General features: G+C 38.3%; 7 protein-coding genes across 8 annotated transcripts; 1 reads left to right on the top strand and 6 right to left on the bottom strand.

The window, feature by feature from the left end:
• Positions 1 to 166: 166 nt before the first annotated feature.
• On the bottom strand, positions 167 to 1,748 carry LOC108082998 (zinc finger protein 79-like). The gene is made up of 2 exons (XM_017178621.3): positions 1,562 to 1,748; positions 167 to 1,492 (listed from the first exon to the last, which is right to left on the bottom strand). The coding sequence occupies exons 1-2, from the start codon at positions 1,685 to 1,687 to the stop codon at positions 314 to 316; spliced, it is 1,305 nt and encodes a 434-aa protein (XP_017034110.1). The 5' UTR covers positions 1,688 to 1,748; the 3' UTR covers positions 167 to 313.
• A 200-nt stretch (positions 1,749 to 1,948) lies between these two features.
• LOC108083008 (zinc finger protein 200-like) lies at positions 1,949 to 3,352 on the bottom strand. The gene is made up of 2 exons (XM_017178632.3): positions 3,162 to 3,352; positions 1,949 to 3,103 (listed from the first exon to the last, which is right to left on the bottom strand). Exons 1-2 carry the CDS (start codon positions 3,297 to 3,299, stop codon positions 2,033 to 2,035), a joined length of 1,209 nt encoding a protein of 402 aa, XP_017034121.1. The 5' UTR covers positions 3,300 to 3,352; the 3' UTR covers positions 1,949 to 2,032.
• Positions 3,353 to 3,830: 478 nt separating this feature from the next.
• On the bottom strand, positions 3,831 to 5,183 carry LOC108083164 (uncharacterized). Its single transcript, XM_017178850.3, has 5 exons — positions 4,976 to 5,183; positions 4,584 to 4,911; positions 4,312 to 4,523; positions 4,090 to 4,249; positions 3,831 to 4,034 (listed from the first exon to the last, which is right to left on the bottom strand). Exons 1-5 carry the CDS (start codon positions 5,105 to 5,107, stop codon positions 3,916 to 3,918), a joined length of 951 nt encoding a protein of 316 aa, XP_017034339.1. The 5' UTR covers positions 5,108 to 5,183; the 3' UTR covers positions 3,831 to 3,915.
• A 115-nt stretch (positions 5,184 to 5,298) lies between these two features.
• Positions 5,299 to 6,832, bottom strand: CkIIalpha-i1 (CKII-alpha subunit interactor-1). Its single transcript, XM_017178851.3, has 2 exons — positions 6,687 to 6,832; positions 5,299 to 6,628 (listed from the first exon to the last, which is right to left on the bottom strand). Exons 1-2 carry the CDS (start codon positions 6,810 to 6,812, stop codon positions 6,005 to 6,007), a joined length of 750 nt encoding a protein of 249 aa, XP_017034340.1. The 5' UTR covers positions 6,813 to 6,832; the 3' UTR covers positions 5,299 to 6,004.
• On the bottom strand, positions 5,372 to 5,917 carry LOC138928298 (zinc finger protein 691-like). Its single transcript, XM_070285021.1, has one exon. It carries the CDS (start codon positions 5,915 to 5,917, stop codon positions 5,372 to 5,374), a length of 546 nt encoding a protein of 181 aa, XP_070141122.1.
• A 107-nt stretch (positions 6,833 to 6,939) lies between the features above and the next one.
• On the top strand, positions 6,940 to 12,858 carry fwe (Calcium channel fwe). Of its 2 annotated transcripts, XR_011444837.1 has the most exons (6): positions 6,940 to 7,077; positions 7,327 to 7,447; positions 9,350 to 9,557; positions 9,625 to 9,732; positions 10,054 to 11,676; positions 12,092 to 12,190. XR_011444837.1 is itself a non-coding variant. In XM_017178811.3 (5 exons), exons 1-5 carry the CDS (start codon positions 7,075 to 7,077, stop codon positions 12,240 to 12,242), a joined length of 591 nt encoding a protein of 196 aa, XP_017034300.1. In that variant the 5' UTR covers positions 6,940 to 7,074; the 3' UTR covers positions 12,243 to 12,858. The 2 variants fall into 2 exon arrangements, 1 of the variants encoding a protein (XP_017034300.1); XM_017178811.3 differs by lacking the exon at positions 10,054 to 11,676 and having other exon boundaries at positions 12,092 to 12,858.
• Positions 12,859 to 12,966: 108 nt separating this feature from the next.
• On the bottom strand, positions 12,967 to 13,619 carry LOC108082974 (anaphase-promoting complex subunit 15B). Its single transcript, XM_017178596.2, has 2 exons — positions 13,355 to 13,619; positions 12,967 to 13,283 (listed from the first exon to the last, which is right to left on the bottom strand). Exons 1-2 carry the CDS (start codon positions 13,386 to 13,388, stop codon positions 13,009 to 13,011), a joined length of 309 nt encoding a protein of 102 aa, XP_017034085.1. The 5' UTR covers positions 13,389 to 13,619; the 3' UTR covers positions 12,967 to 13,008.
• Between the last annotated feature and the right edge of the window lie 133 nt (positions 13,620 to 13,752).

Here is a 13,752-nt window from a genome sequence, read left to right as displayed (position 1 = left end):
TTTGAAATATGTATATGGATCACTCCGAAATGTAAGGAATAATATGGATATCTAGGAGACGAATAATAATTTTTCCACATTTTCAAAGCTGAGAAAAGTTTTTTAACGATTGCGTAGAAAGCAATTGAATTTTCAGAATTTGGATAATCAATAAACGCGTTTCAGATCAGCTTAATTTCATTATATATTTTCAAGTTTAATCTTTAACTTATTCATTTATTTCGACAATCAAGGCGTTACATAAGATCCATGTTGCTTTATAAACCCATAAATCTTAACTACAATTATTTATTATTTATAACGATAATTTTCTTTAATTCTTTTCGGAAACATTTATGTATCTGCCCTTCCGAAATACGATTTGCTTGGGCAAGCTGATGAATTCTCCGTCTGGATTGACCTTTATTCGCTCGACAGGTGGCTCCTCCTTTTCGCCCGGCACTATTCGTCTGGTGTACGGCACCTTCCGCCCATCCGGATGCACACGCTGGGCAGGATCCAGCTTCATGAACTTTCCCTCCAGCTCGCAGTGGGCCATCTTGTAGTGGGAGCGCATATGGCTCATGTAGTTACCAGGAGCGGTGGTGACATTACATCCCACAAACGGACACATTTGGCCAGTGCCCCTGTGCCAGTTCATGTGCTTCACATACCGCTTCCACACCCGGAACCTGCGGCTGCAATTCGGATAGTTGCAGTCGTAGACGTCGGGGGGAGAATGATTTGTAGAATTGTGATAGCGCAAGTGCTTCTGAAAGGATCCATAGTACTTGAAGGGCATCTGGCAGGACGGACAAGAATACTGCACCGAACTGTGAATGCTATTCTCGTGGCGGATGGTGTCGGAAAACCGAGAGAACATTTCGTCGCACTTCAGGCAACGGAAATTGATGTCCCGGTGCCGTGTCAATGGTTTCTTATGATCCTCGGCCTCTTCGTGATCTGCCAGTTGCTTTGGCTTTTGAAAATTCGCTCCACAAGTGCCACAGTAGTAGGTGGGACTCTTTCGTGTCATGGGATTGTGACTCCGAATCTGAAGCATGTTATCGTATGGCTGATCGCAGCAAGAGCACATCAACCTGGTGGCCTTGGTATTGTCCTTGAACAATTTTGCGATTACCATTCCATCGTGCCCGATGGCAACGCAGAAAAAGTCCGACTTCTTTGGGGTGCCTTTCGGACCTTCTCCTTGCGGAGTTTTTGTTTCCTCTGTAGCCTCAATAGTTTTATCCTCTGCGACGTCCATCTCATCATCCTTTTCTGGCGCTGCCTCTTCATCCATCTCATCATCCTTTTCTGGGGATATCTCTTCCTCATCGTCTGAGGATGGAACCTCTAGCTTGACCTGAAACGCCTTAGAGTCGTCTATTTCCAGTGGTGTATCCTTCAGTCCCTCCTGGGCCCTGCTCCATTTCTTCAGAGATTCGCTTATGTGTAGAACCCCATCGAAGCACGCTTGGCAAATGCAAGAGCTCTCTCCCAGGATGGAGATCTGTGGATAGGTATACTTGTAGGATCTATAGATGTGCATATGTATGCACGTATGCATGTACAGACTTACATCAATTTTGTAGCATTCAAAGAGCTTCTGAAGCAGTTGGTTTACTGCCTTATACATGGGCTTCTCGAGATCAACCTCCATCGCCTGCTCCTCCCGGCACAAATTGCACCGTCGCTCCTCCGACATTTTTTACGCTTTTATCAATTATTTTCGGGCAGATGAAAAATTGGAGCTGGAAAATAATCAATGATTTTATCGATACCAAGTCGATACTATCGATAAAGCGATTAACAAATAAATATCGAAGCTTGGAAAAACATCGATAATTATTGTTAAAATAATCGAATAGCGAGCTGAAAATAATTCAATTTTTTGTGAAAATTAATATCGATGTATTTTATGATTGAAAAATCGATTATATGCTCGATTTTAAATTAACCAAATTCATACATTTATTATAACAAAACCACATTTTTATTACCTCATTTAATTTAAAGTTTTGCCTTATAAATAATTAAATATTTTATTTTATTACCAAGAATTATGTGCTTGTCTTTTCCTTTTAACCAAGCTGGCTCGTGCCAAGCTGGCTCGTGCCTGCGGTGACAGGTGCGTCCTTAGGTGCAGATCGTGACCCCTTGGATTCATTATGACGGTACAACCGTCGATGGGACACTCGGATCTGTGGTTATTGTGCCAGGCCAGGTGCTTTGTGTAACCTGGCAACGATCGGTATCGTGTTGAGCAGTTTGGATATCGACACAGGTAGGTTTGGTGCTTCAGTAGATGCTTTTGGAAGAACTCGCGGACCTCGAAGGTCACCCGGCACTTGTGACACTCAAGGGAGGACTTGTCGTGGGCTTCGTTCTCGTGCCTGATAGCCTCACTCAGTTGCTTGCTCCTCGTTCCGCACTTAAGGCATCGCATGACCATGGCCCTGGTCTTTGGCCTCGAGTGTTTCTTTATTCGCTCGTGCACCTTTAGTTCGAAGAAGCTCGGATAAATGGCATCGCAGACGCCGCACCAGTACTCGGGAAGTGCACGGCTTTTGGACGCGTGCTTTTGGATATCAGATAAGGTGGCAAACAACTGGTTGCAGCAGGTGCACAGCATCCGAATGTTGCTCTCCTTTGTCTTGTCCTTGAACAGTATGGTTAAGGCCAAGCCATCGGGTCCTAGGCACACACAGAAGAAGTTCTGGGGATTCGATCTCCAATCGGTATTTGCTTTATCTGCTGACATTTCCTTGTCACTTTCTTCGGAGCTTACTACTTCGTCATCAGAGCTTAAGGTGTCATCGGAGGATAACTCTTCTATTGGATCCTCGTCGCCCTCTATTATCTCTATGTCGTCCGTTTGGGGTTCTTCCACTTTTATAGACATGACATTATCTTCTGGCAAAAACTCTTCTTGAATCTCCGAGAACTGGGCATCTGAGTCGGGCTCCAACTTGATTTGAAATATCTTGGAGTCGTCGATGTCTAAAGGAATGGCCTTGAGCACTTCCTGGGCCTTGCTCCATTTCTCAAGGGTTTCGCTCATATGTAAAACCAAGCCGAAGCACTGTTTGCAAATGCTTGATTGTTCCTCCAGGACAGACACCTATAAAATAAAGGATAATGTACTTATACGATATTTAGGAAGTATAGTTTAGACTCACATCAATTTCGTAGCTGTTCAAGAGCCTTTGGAGCAGTTTCCTGCTGGCCGACTCAACCTTGAGATCGACATTTACAGCGAGATTATCGTGGCACAATTTACAAAGGACATTATCTGACATTTTACAGGAATTATTCATTTACTTTCAACGTGAACATATAAACAGGGTGACCACACTTATAGGATCCAAGAATGAATAAAAAAAAAATACGATTTGTATCTCAAAAATACAAAAAATACTCTTTGTGTCTCATTAAAAATATCATCGAAATACCTATATTTATATAGTATTTTTATCGCTGCAATGACTTTTTGTTTTGTAAGAAATAAATGTGCTAGATAGAGACAGAAAAGGTATAAGCAGGGTGACTGCACTGACAAGAATACATAATACTATCGCATTTAAGAATAAATTTAAAAATAACATTTGTTTCTAAAAAATACCAAATTTTAATAGTATTTTCTTAATACTATAGCATGCAGAATTTATAAGGAAAATACCATTGAAATACCAAAATTTAAAAGTATTTAAAAAAATTTATAAAAAATTAAAAAAAAAAAAAAAAAAATGAGCCCATATAAAACCATAAATTAATTTACATTTTAAATTCATCATAGAAAAGCTTTCTAAATTAAAACAAATACTTTTTTGGCTTTGATCTGATCTTCTATTTCATAAGAACTTATATATATTTATTTCAATAATAGAACAAACTTATTACTAATATTATAATTAATTTTTACTGAGATGAAAATTAAGTTTTAATTTTTTTATTCGTTAATTTTGTAACCCTATCATTCGCATACTGGAAATACTTTTGCGTTATCCGATCGAAGTCTGCATCGTCTAAAGCAAATCTTTGCTTAAAGGCGGCTATAAAGAATTATTTATTAAAATTTTACAAAATATATACAAAATTATAACTCACCTCTAACTGCCGCCGTAACTAGCAGCCCTCGTACACACAATTTCGACTCTGTTCCACGCCACGAGCATTGACGAGCCACTTCGTCGGACACCATTTCGCGCCAACAAGTCCTTATAAATTTTTCAAAAGACTTTCCCGAGCACAAAGACAAGTCGTTCACCTAAATAAATAAAATATAACAAGTATATAAAATATATATCAACTTGTATAAAATTGACTTACAAATGTTGTAAATATATTGTTGTCCTTAAGTGTCGATTCAAAGCTTTGAAACTCGTCCATGGTAGCGAAGGGTTCAGGCGGCATAATGATTTTGGACTTGAAGATATCCCCACAAACTTTCGATTTTATGGTCGCCACTTCGCTCCTTAGAGATGTCATCTCTGAATTCATCCTTTCAACAGATTTTTGTATCTCTCCAAGTATGTTTATTTCTAATAATTTAAGTAAAAAATATTATTGCCATAGTACTAGAACCAATTATATTTTCTTACCAGTTATTCGGCTCTTCTTGGTGGATGCTGTAAGATCCTGAGTGTTCTGCGAATTGAAGATTCCTTCAACCATGTTAAATGCATGAGGTACTACGTCTTCGAGAAATCCTATATCATCGGTGGCACGTCCTTCCTCCTTTATGGACATGTCATCATCGGACTGTTCTTCCTGGGAATCAACTTCAAATACCTTGGAGTCGTCTATGTCCAAGGGGTTAGCCTTCAAAACTTCCTGGGCCTTGCTCCATTTCTCGAGGGTTTTGCTCATTTTTAAAATCGACTCGTAGCACTTTTTGCAAATACTTGATTTTTGTTCCAGAATGGAGACCTGTGGGAAAGCCAGGCATGTTTATACGAGCTTTGCTATATTTGGTAGGACGACGACGACTCACATGAATTTGATAGCTCTTAAAGAGACTTTGTAGCAGTTTCCGGCTGGCCGACTCAACCATGGACCCAACCTTGAATCCGACATTTATCGCCAAATTATCCTGGCACAATTTGCAAAGGCCACCATTCGACATTATAAATAAATTATAATTTTGTTTTTTTCAGCTGGTAAACATGTACGAATAGAGATGGAAGCTTCCGGCGTTTTGTTATGTATATCGATGTTCTGTAAAATATATCGAAGTATCGAAGTGTAAAAATCTGGCGATGATTATCGGAGATTATTTAAAATCCTTGAATAATCAGGGAATACAAGTATATTTATAACCCTTTCTTAAAAAAACCTTGTGTTTCTCAATCATCTAGTTTTATTTGTAGCCTCAAATTAGTTCCTAAATCTATGCCTTTCGTGTGCCCATAAGTGCTCCTTTAGGCGAAATAATTTCGACTCCTTCATAGAATGTTACTTGGTTTTTGCTGTGCGTTTTTAGGTGCTTTATGTGATCTCCCGGCATCATGATGCTCTTGCAACCTGGAACGGGACAGCGGCTACCATTGTGCTTGTGCCAGTTTAGGTGGCTTACATACGGTTCCCACAATTTAAACTTTTTCTGGCAGTTGGGATAGTGACATACGTGGTTTCTATGCTTCCACTTGTGTTTTGTCAAGGATACGCGGGAACGGAAGGACTCTCTGCACTTCTTGCAAGCGTATTTCCCGCCGTGTATAGTTTTTTCTTCTCGAATTGCACTTGAAAGCTGTGTGGTTATTTCGGCACACTGTTTGAACTTTTGGTGATGTTTAGCTAAGGATTCGCGGGAATGGAAGGACTCGCTGCACTTCTTGCAATCGTAGGAGATCTTGTCGTGGACAGTGTTCTCATGTCTAACTGCGTTTGAAAGCCGTGTGGATATCTTGGGGCACTTTAGGCACCTGAAGCCCATTTTGCTGGCCACTAGACGATGGTTTTTGTATTCTTTGTGAAACTTTAGGTCCGTAGTGCTGGGGAAATTTGAGCCGCAGGAGCGGCACTAATACTCTGGATGTGCACGGCTCACCAAACTGTGTTTCCTGATTTTGGACACAGTAGGAAACACCTGGTTGCAGCAGGTGCACAACATACGAATGCTCCTCTGTGGAGTCTTATCCTTGAACAATACGGCTATTGCCAAGCCATCTGGTTCCAGGCAAACGGAAAAGAATTGGTGCGGAGTCATCCTCCAATTCAAAGAGTCTGTAGATTTATTTTGAATCTCCTCGATTCCAAATAGTTCCTCATAAACTTTGGCAGACACGTCCTCAGCCTGATGTTCAACGTCCTCTGTTTGGGGTTCTTCCACCTTGAGAAATTCTACGTCCATATTGAAGAATGCCAAGTCTTCCTCGTCGAGAAATGTATAGTCTTCTGATTGTGGTTCTTTCTTGTTGAGAAATTCAAATTCGTTCGATTTGAGAGTTTCGTCCTCCGCTATGAATTCTGCATCATCAATTGCATCCCATAATGAAGATGTTGGTTCCCTTTTGACAGCAATGTCCAGGGCGGTCTTCTGCAGGACCTTCTGGGCATTGCTCCATTTCTCAAGTTGTTGGCTTATTTGTAGAACCCCTTCGAAACACTTTTTGCAAAGGCAAGGGCTCTCTCCCAGGATGGAGACCTGTAAAAAGCAAGGGTAATATAGTAAAATCTTTAAAAAGTAGATTTATTAAACGCACATCTATGTTGTAGCAGTCGAAGAGCCTTTGTAGTAGGTTGCTTACAGACTTATACGAAGACTTCTCCAGGTCGAACTCAAGAGCCTGGTCCACCAGGCACAATTTGCAACTATTTTCATTCGGCATTTAAGCAAATAAAGGTTTTTAAATGGAACAGTTCATTCTACAAAAATAATAAGAACTGCTAGAGAGGGAAAAACAAATTTATAAATCGATGTTTTAAAATATATCGATATTTTTCTACTCCGCTGCTGAAATCGACGTTGCGCCATCTCTAGTTCAAGAACGCAAACTACAACAAGAAGTTTTCCCATCCGTGTGACGTGAAAAGTGCATAAGTTTGTTCAAATTAGTTTAAGTCTAATTTATTAGCCAAACAAATAAAGCCATGGTAGGTAATCGCATGATTCTCGAGCTTAAAGTAATTGCTAAATTGCTGACAGTGACTTCTGTTTTAGTGCGAGCGCCGCGCGTTACGTGTGTGTGAGTGGGAGTGTGTGTGCGTGTTAAAAAAAAAGCGGCCGCCGCGTCACAATACAAAATTGTGTTTCGATTTTTCCCCAATATTCTTGCCTAATTGAAATTCGAATTTTTTTCCCGATCTCTGTGACCCGTTGTGGATGTGGCGAACCTGGCGCAGTCGTTTGCGGAAAAGATAACGAGTCTGCTGGCACGGCCGAACCAACAAGATCCAGTCGGACCGGAGCAGCCCTGGTACCTTAAATATGGCAGTAGATTGCTGGGCATTGTGGCCGCCTTCTGTGAGTATGATATATTATAGGCCAAAACTCCCCAGCTCTAACCCCTTTGCAAAGCCAGCGGAAGTTGGCAAAAACCGCCGTGACATTGGGCGGTCCAAAAATATTTGGCATCGATTTTTGTGTACCACTCGTTGTTGTTGCTGTTATCTATTCGTAGGTGTGTGTGTGTGTGTGTGTGTACGCACGCTCTCTGACATTGATAAAGGCAAAGAGAGGAGACAGAAGGTGAAGACAAAAAGGATACAGAAATTTGTACGGGAATGTGTGTGTCTGTGTGTGTGTAAAGGAACTTTTTCTGTGTCAAGTTTGGCGCTTTGTTTTTTTTTTTATTATATTTTTCTTCTTCCTGCTCCATATCAATTGTAATTCTGTTTGGTTCATTCACTTATAATTTGCATTGCCTTTTGTTTTATCAGCATCGCTGTTGGCCTCTCTCTGTTTTTCCTTTTTTTTTTTTTTTTTTTTTTTAACTTTGTATCGCCTGAATGCGCATTTTCTTTGTTATGCGTTTTTATTTAACCTTAACCCTTGGTGTGCCCCACGTGTCAATCGAATCTAGTATCTGTAACATGACAAGTTACTATGAAATTTTTTTGCAAGCTGATATCAGTTATTGTGAAATAATTAAAATACATTTTATTCAGATGAATTATAGATGATGATAGTAAGACAATATAATTTTATAAAGGCAGCTTATTTCAGCTTTCTGATTAATTGATCTTGGGGTTAACTCGGTTCTTAACGCTGTTATCTCTAATTTTTCATATAATTATTCTTTGCAATATTTTTCTGATAACATTTTAGCTTTAATATTATGTCAGTTCCTTATAAATGTATCCAGAGGGTTAAATGCTTTCTTTTAAAGCCATTGAAATATATTTTTTTTCAATGGCGTTTCTTGCCTCCCGCATCTTTTGTTGTTAAATTTCCTGGAGACTTTTTTTTATTCACTTGTGGGGGAAATGGAGAAATAGCAATTGTTGCCCAACAAATAAACACCATCCACTTAAAATCAATATAAATAGCCTGTAAAGCTCAATTAAGGGAGAAAACTCACTCGTGCGGCTTCCACAATGAACCGGTTGTGTTTGGGTAAAATAAAACCAAAAGTCTATGATTAATAAATAATTTTATAGCCGGTCTCCGCAGAGCACAACGACTTCTTCCCCCCAAGTTGGGCTTACGAACCGCAACAACCTCAAAACGGAGATCGGATTTCGCAAAAGGGAAACATGAATCTCAGAGATTCTGTACTAAAAAATTTAAGTTTCATTTAGCTCTCCCTCGTGATCTAATATAATTTCTCTCGCAACTTTTATACAATTATCACGTCCCAGACATTTATCTATCTCTAGCTTAGAGTCGCATGTATAGTAAGTGTTGTTTACTTTGTGCTTATGCTTTTATCATTGCCCTAAAGCAGCTGATAAAATATTTTAATGTAAGTGGCTTCAACACCCCCTAACTTTATCAACAAAAATGTAGAGCATTCGCTCCATTAATGTCTACTAACAATTTGCTCAACTGTTTTCCCCGCTAGTTGTTACGCTTCTGTGGCTTTCTTTGTTGGTTATTTCTGAATAAAAGTTGAATTGTGGACACATTATAACGTAAAAAAAATTGGCACACACATGAGTCAGAGTTGTTGATTAGATTGTGCGGTTTCGAATGTTTTCATTTCTTTTATGGAGCATTTGGATGAGATAATGGGTCTCGGGGGCGTATTTGATTAAAATATATTCGTGTGTCCCCTGGGTCAGTGCTTAACGATTTCAGCATAAAGGCAACGCCCTTGGAATTTGAATAAATCGTTAAATATAAATAACAAAATTATTTAATTATGAATAAATATATACTAGCTATTTATTAAATTAAATGAATTCATATTGTTTGTACTTCCAGTTGCCATACTCTTCGGTCTGTGGAATGTTCTGTCCATTATCACACTCAGCGTATCATGTCTGGTGGCGGGCATCATACAAATGGTGGCAGGGTTCGTAGTAATGGTCCTGGAGGCGCCCTGCTGCTTTGTCTGCATCGAGCAGGTCAACGGGATCGCGGATAAGGTGGACTCCAAGCCCATGTACTTCCGGGCTGGACTCTACATTGCGTGAGTGACCAATAATGAACCCAAAATTAAACCATAATTAATTGTAAATTTTTAAATTTATTTACAGCATGGCTACTCCGCCCATTTTCATGTGCTTTGGCTTGGCCAGCTTATTCGGCAGTGGCCTGATCTTTGCCACCGGCGTGGTGTACGGAATGATGGCGTTAGGCAAGAAGTGAGTTTGGTTAAAACTTTAAAACTTGGACAGAAAATAAGTTGCCAAAGAGTTTAGAAAATCGTTTCAAAATCAAAATCAAATAATATCAATATTCCTGACGTTTTTCTGAACTCTCAAGCGATTTGTATTCCAAGTCTGGTAATAAGTTTAGTTGCTAAGCGAGAGAAGGAGCAGCAAGCGATTTATAGTTGGCCCAAGCTAAGCCATTTTTTGCTAATCGAAACCAAACTGTTTTTCTCTATATTCCCACAATGTGCTTGCCACTGTGAAAAACAAAAAACGCTTAACAAACGAATCTGTATAAAATAATGTGTGTAGAGCTTCTCGGGAGGACATGGCCGCCGCTGCCACATCGCCCACACAGATGGCCGGCAGTCAGGCGGGCGGTCAGATGCAGATGGGCGGCGATCAGCATATCACACTCATGGAAGATCCCGACGTTTGGCGCCCCACATAAATGCCTAGCCGAGCGATTAGTAACTGCCAAAACCACAGCAACTCTCACACTCCAGATACAGATACTCAGATACTACACCCAAAACACCCACACAACTAGAAATGCAAACGATGCAGCAAACAAATACTTTACGGCGCCTAGTTTTTAGTGTTCGTTCCAAGGAATAATGTGTAACTAGGAGAAGATTCCATTAGGCGTTTGTAGGAGGGCATCAGAGATCAGAAATAGTATACAGAACACCCCACCAATTACAAAGGAAAATTTAAAAACTAAAATTCTCATTATTGTTGAAACAAAGAGTCAGCGTGAGAGAGAGAGAAATTGTTAGTAATCAACGTGTTTTTTGGGCCAATGCATTTTCGCCATTCCTCTCTTTTTGCATGCCGGTCATTCGTGTATTCCAATCTTTTTTTTTTAATGTCTTTCGTCGAGCGGTTGGTGTTGTTGAAAACTACAGTTAAATATATATATATATTATATGCCTAGAGAAATACTGATACAAAAATAACGTAATACACATGCCGGACTTCAGCAGCAAGCATATATTTTTAGTGAGAAACTATATTTGAAAGCTAACCGAATGCAAGAAGAACCTATATGAGTAACCACAGCTTCCACACTCACACTAGGTACACACACACACACAGCTAAGGGTACTAAAAAGCAAATACGATAATATGGAGAACCTAGAGCAATATGTACAACTCAGAAAGTATTAACTTTATATGCTTTGCTTCAATGTAAACCATACAATTAAATGTTAAACGTTGTTTGAGAATTGATTTTGCTCTCAGGATAGTCACAAATTGAAATTGAAACATAATCAAGCATTATAGCAGAGTAAATATACAAATCAGATATACAACAAGTTGAGGATTTAAAAGTTTTCATATTTTTTAAATGTTGTAAAACCAAAAACAATTTCAATTTTGTATCTTTATTATCAAAAATATTGGGTTATTTTTTACACTCGTGCTTCTTATAATTTCTCATGCGCTATAAATATATACTTGTTTATTTTTTGTTTATGCCTAAGTTAAGTTTAAGTATTTATTCCAAAAGGTTTTTACTTTGAAAGTCTGAATGAAATTCATATTTGAGATATGTATTTTATCTTCCTTTGAAAAGCATTCCAAACTCTGTTTTTTTTAAGTTTATTAAATTATTTATTTAACCTAAGTACACATTATTTTGAAGAAAACTCGCATTAACTTGTTACAAAATAGCCTTTGCAAGAGAATCTCACCTGAAAGTAAGCTAAAATGAAATCAAATAAATTTTGTTGAAATTTGTTAATCGATGAACGCAACACTAAAAATGAAAACATGTAAAATATTTCGTTTACCATGGATTAAGCATAATTCGAAAAAATATATCAAAGACTTTGTAAATGCCACATGAGGAAAAACCAGACAAAAAACTGAACCGCTCAAAACCCAATTACACCCAACGACGGCTTTGCTGCGTCGCCGAGATCATAAAAGGCAAATAAATTTTGAGTTTTCCTTAGATGTAATCACTTAAGACTTGTATTCTCTAGACTGCCTTGCCTATTTGTACGCTATTTTTTGTAGACAAACATTTTCTATGTAGAATTAGATATATTGGAATTTTAATTATTGTAAATTTTTGATAAAAAAATATACACAGCTCCCGTAGTTCCCTAGTTTTTGTCTTAAACTCAGAGTACTATTTTTTTTTTATATAATTTTTTGTGCCAAGAGGCATCTTGTTCTGTTCTTTCGCCCCTTTTGGTTCTATGTAGGCACAAATTACAGTTTGGTTAGTCGAGCACTATATATTCTATTATATTTCATTATTTCTTATATTAGTTTGGTCTTTTTAAATTTAATTATTAAAATAAAACTAATAATGTCTTGCAATTTCTTCTTAAAACAGAGCCTCCGCTGAGGATATGAGGGCAGCTGCTGCTCAACAAACCTATGGAGGCAATACATCTGCTCAGACCACCAACGATCGAGCGGGCATTGTGAACAATGCCCAGCCCTTCTCCTTCACCGGCGCCGTGGGCACGGATAGCAATGTGTGATCCAAAAGGTCCAAATAAATCGTTGGGAAAGGTGTGCCGTGAGAAAACAAGACTCAAAACGCAACATTTGAAGGGCAAACCTAACCAGGAGAACACACACACCCACACATTAGCAGGCAATCTACAACATAATCATGTGCAATTCGTGTAATTTTGTTTCAGTAATTAACATTGTTCAGCTCTGATCTCTCTCTAGAGCAGTCCAAGAGTCCAGTCCAAACAACAGTCCCTTTTAAGCAAAAAGTTAAAAGTATTCACACACACACACACAGTTTCATATTAAATGTTTGTAAATGTATTTTGGCGTTTTCCGTGTCCTCTATTACTATTAATTGTGTTGCCTGTGTTTCCCATCATTCCAAAATCTATTTGGTTTCAAACTTAGTGGAAATTGAAAAGTAAATTATTGAAAATCACTATCGAGGTGACAAAAGAGAACATCATGTAAAATTTATGTTTAGTCATAGTTTAAATATACCTTAAATATATTTAAATGCATAATACTAAAATGTTTAAATTAATGCAAAATAAAACTATAAATATTGTATGTAAACCATATTAAAATTGAATTATACATACTTTAAATTATGTTAAATAAAATTAATTATACAAACAAGCAACTGAGAGTATCTCTTTATAATTAAGAATCAAAAAAAGGACATTGAAATATATGTTGATAAAATATTTTATTAAATATTAACTTCTTTAGAACATTAATTTTTTTTAAGTATTTATAAAAACAAAGAATTTTAGAAAACAAACAAAATTAGGCTTCGTGGGAACCGCTTTCCTCGCTTCCCTCTACACTTTCGGAGCTCTCCCCACTTTCGGGGGCCAGTTCCCAGATTTCGATTTCCTCGAACTCATCGCTGTCGTCCTGATCGTCACCATCTTGGACATCATCGTCATCTTCGTGGTCATCTTCTTCATCCGAACCTTGCTCAGAAGATGGCCAACGGTAGCGACGGTCGCTGATGACATCGCTGTCCCGTTCGGCTACCTCGGCGGACATGCTGACGGCAAACACCAGGGCCAGGACACCTACAATAAGGTGGAGATTTTTATTATTTCAAATTCAAGTTATTTCTTTAAGGATTTTCCTTTGAACTCACCGAAAACCAGGAAGAGAACTTTGTTGGAAGGCATTTTGGTTGATTGATTGGTTGATTGTTGCTTGAGACTTGAGATGCTCGATGCTTCGATGCCAAATGAGGCTTAAACTCGGGCTTTTATACCCAAAATTTCATTTTGGCAAATGCCTTGCCAATTGTTTGACCTAAAAGTTAGTATTTGGGAGGTCCCACCACGCTACTTGCCCTACAAATCTGAATTAAAACAACTAACAAAATATTTGCCTAAGCTTTAAAAATTTGGGGTTGCTAGTGACTGACACAAGGTCAACAGTTTTGGGGCAGGTTTCGGTAGCTTAAACTTTGTTTAAATGCTTATTTAGATAGCTTTAATATTTATGTTTAATGAACAATTTTTTAAATTAAAACTTCAAGATATT

Source organism: Drosophila kikkawai, chromosome 3L, assembly GCF_030179895.1.
Source record: "Drosophila kikkawai strain 14028-0561.14 chromosome 3L, DkikHiC1v2, whole genome shotgun sequence".
NCBI lineage: Eukaryota > Metazoa > Arthropoda > Insecta > Diptera > Drosophilidae > Drosophila > Drosophila kikkawai.
Note: the sequence above shows the minus strand (reverse complement) of the source record. Positions and strands in the feature narration are given on the sequence as shown.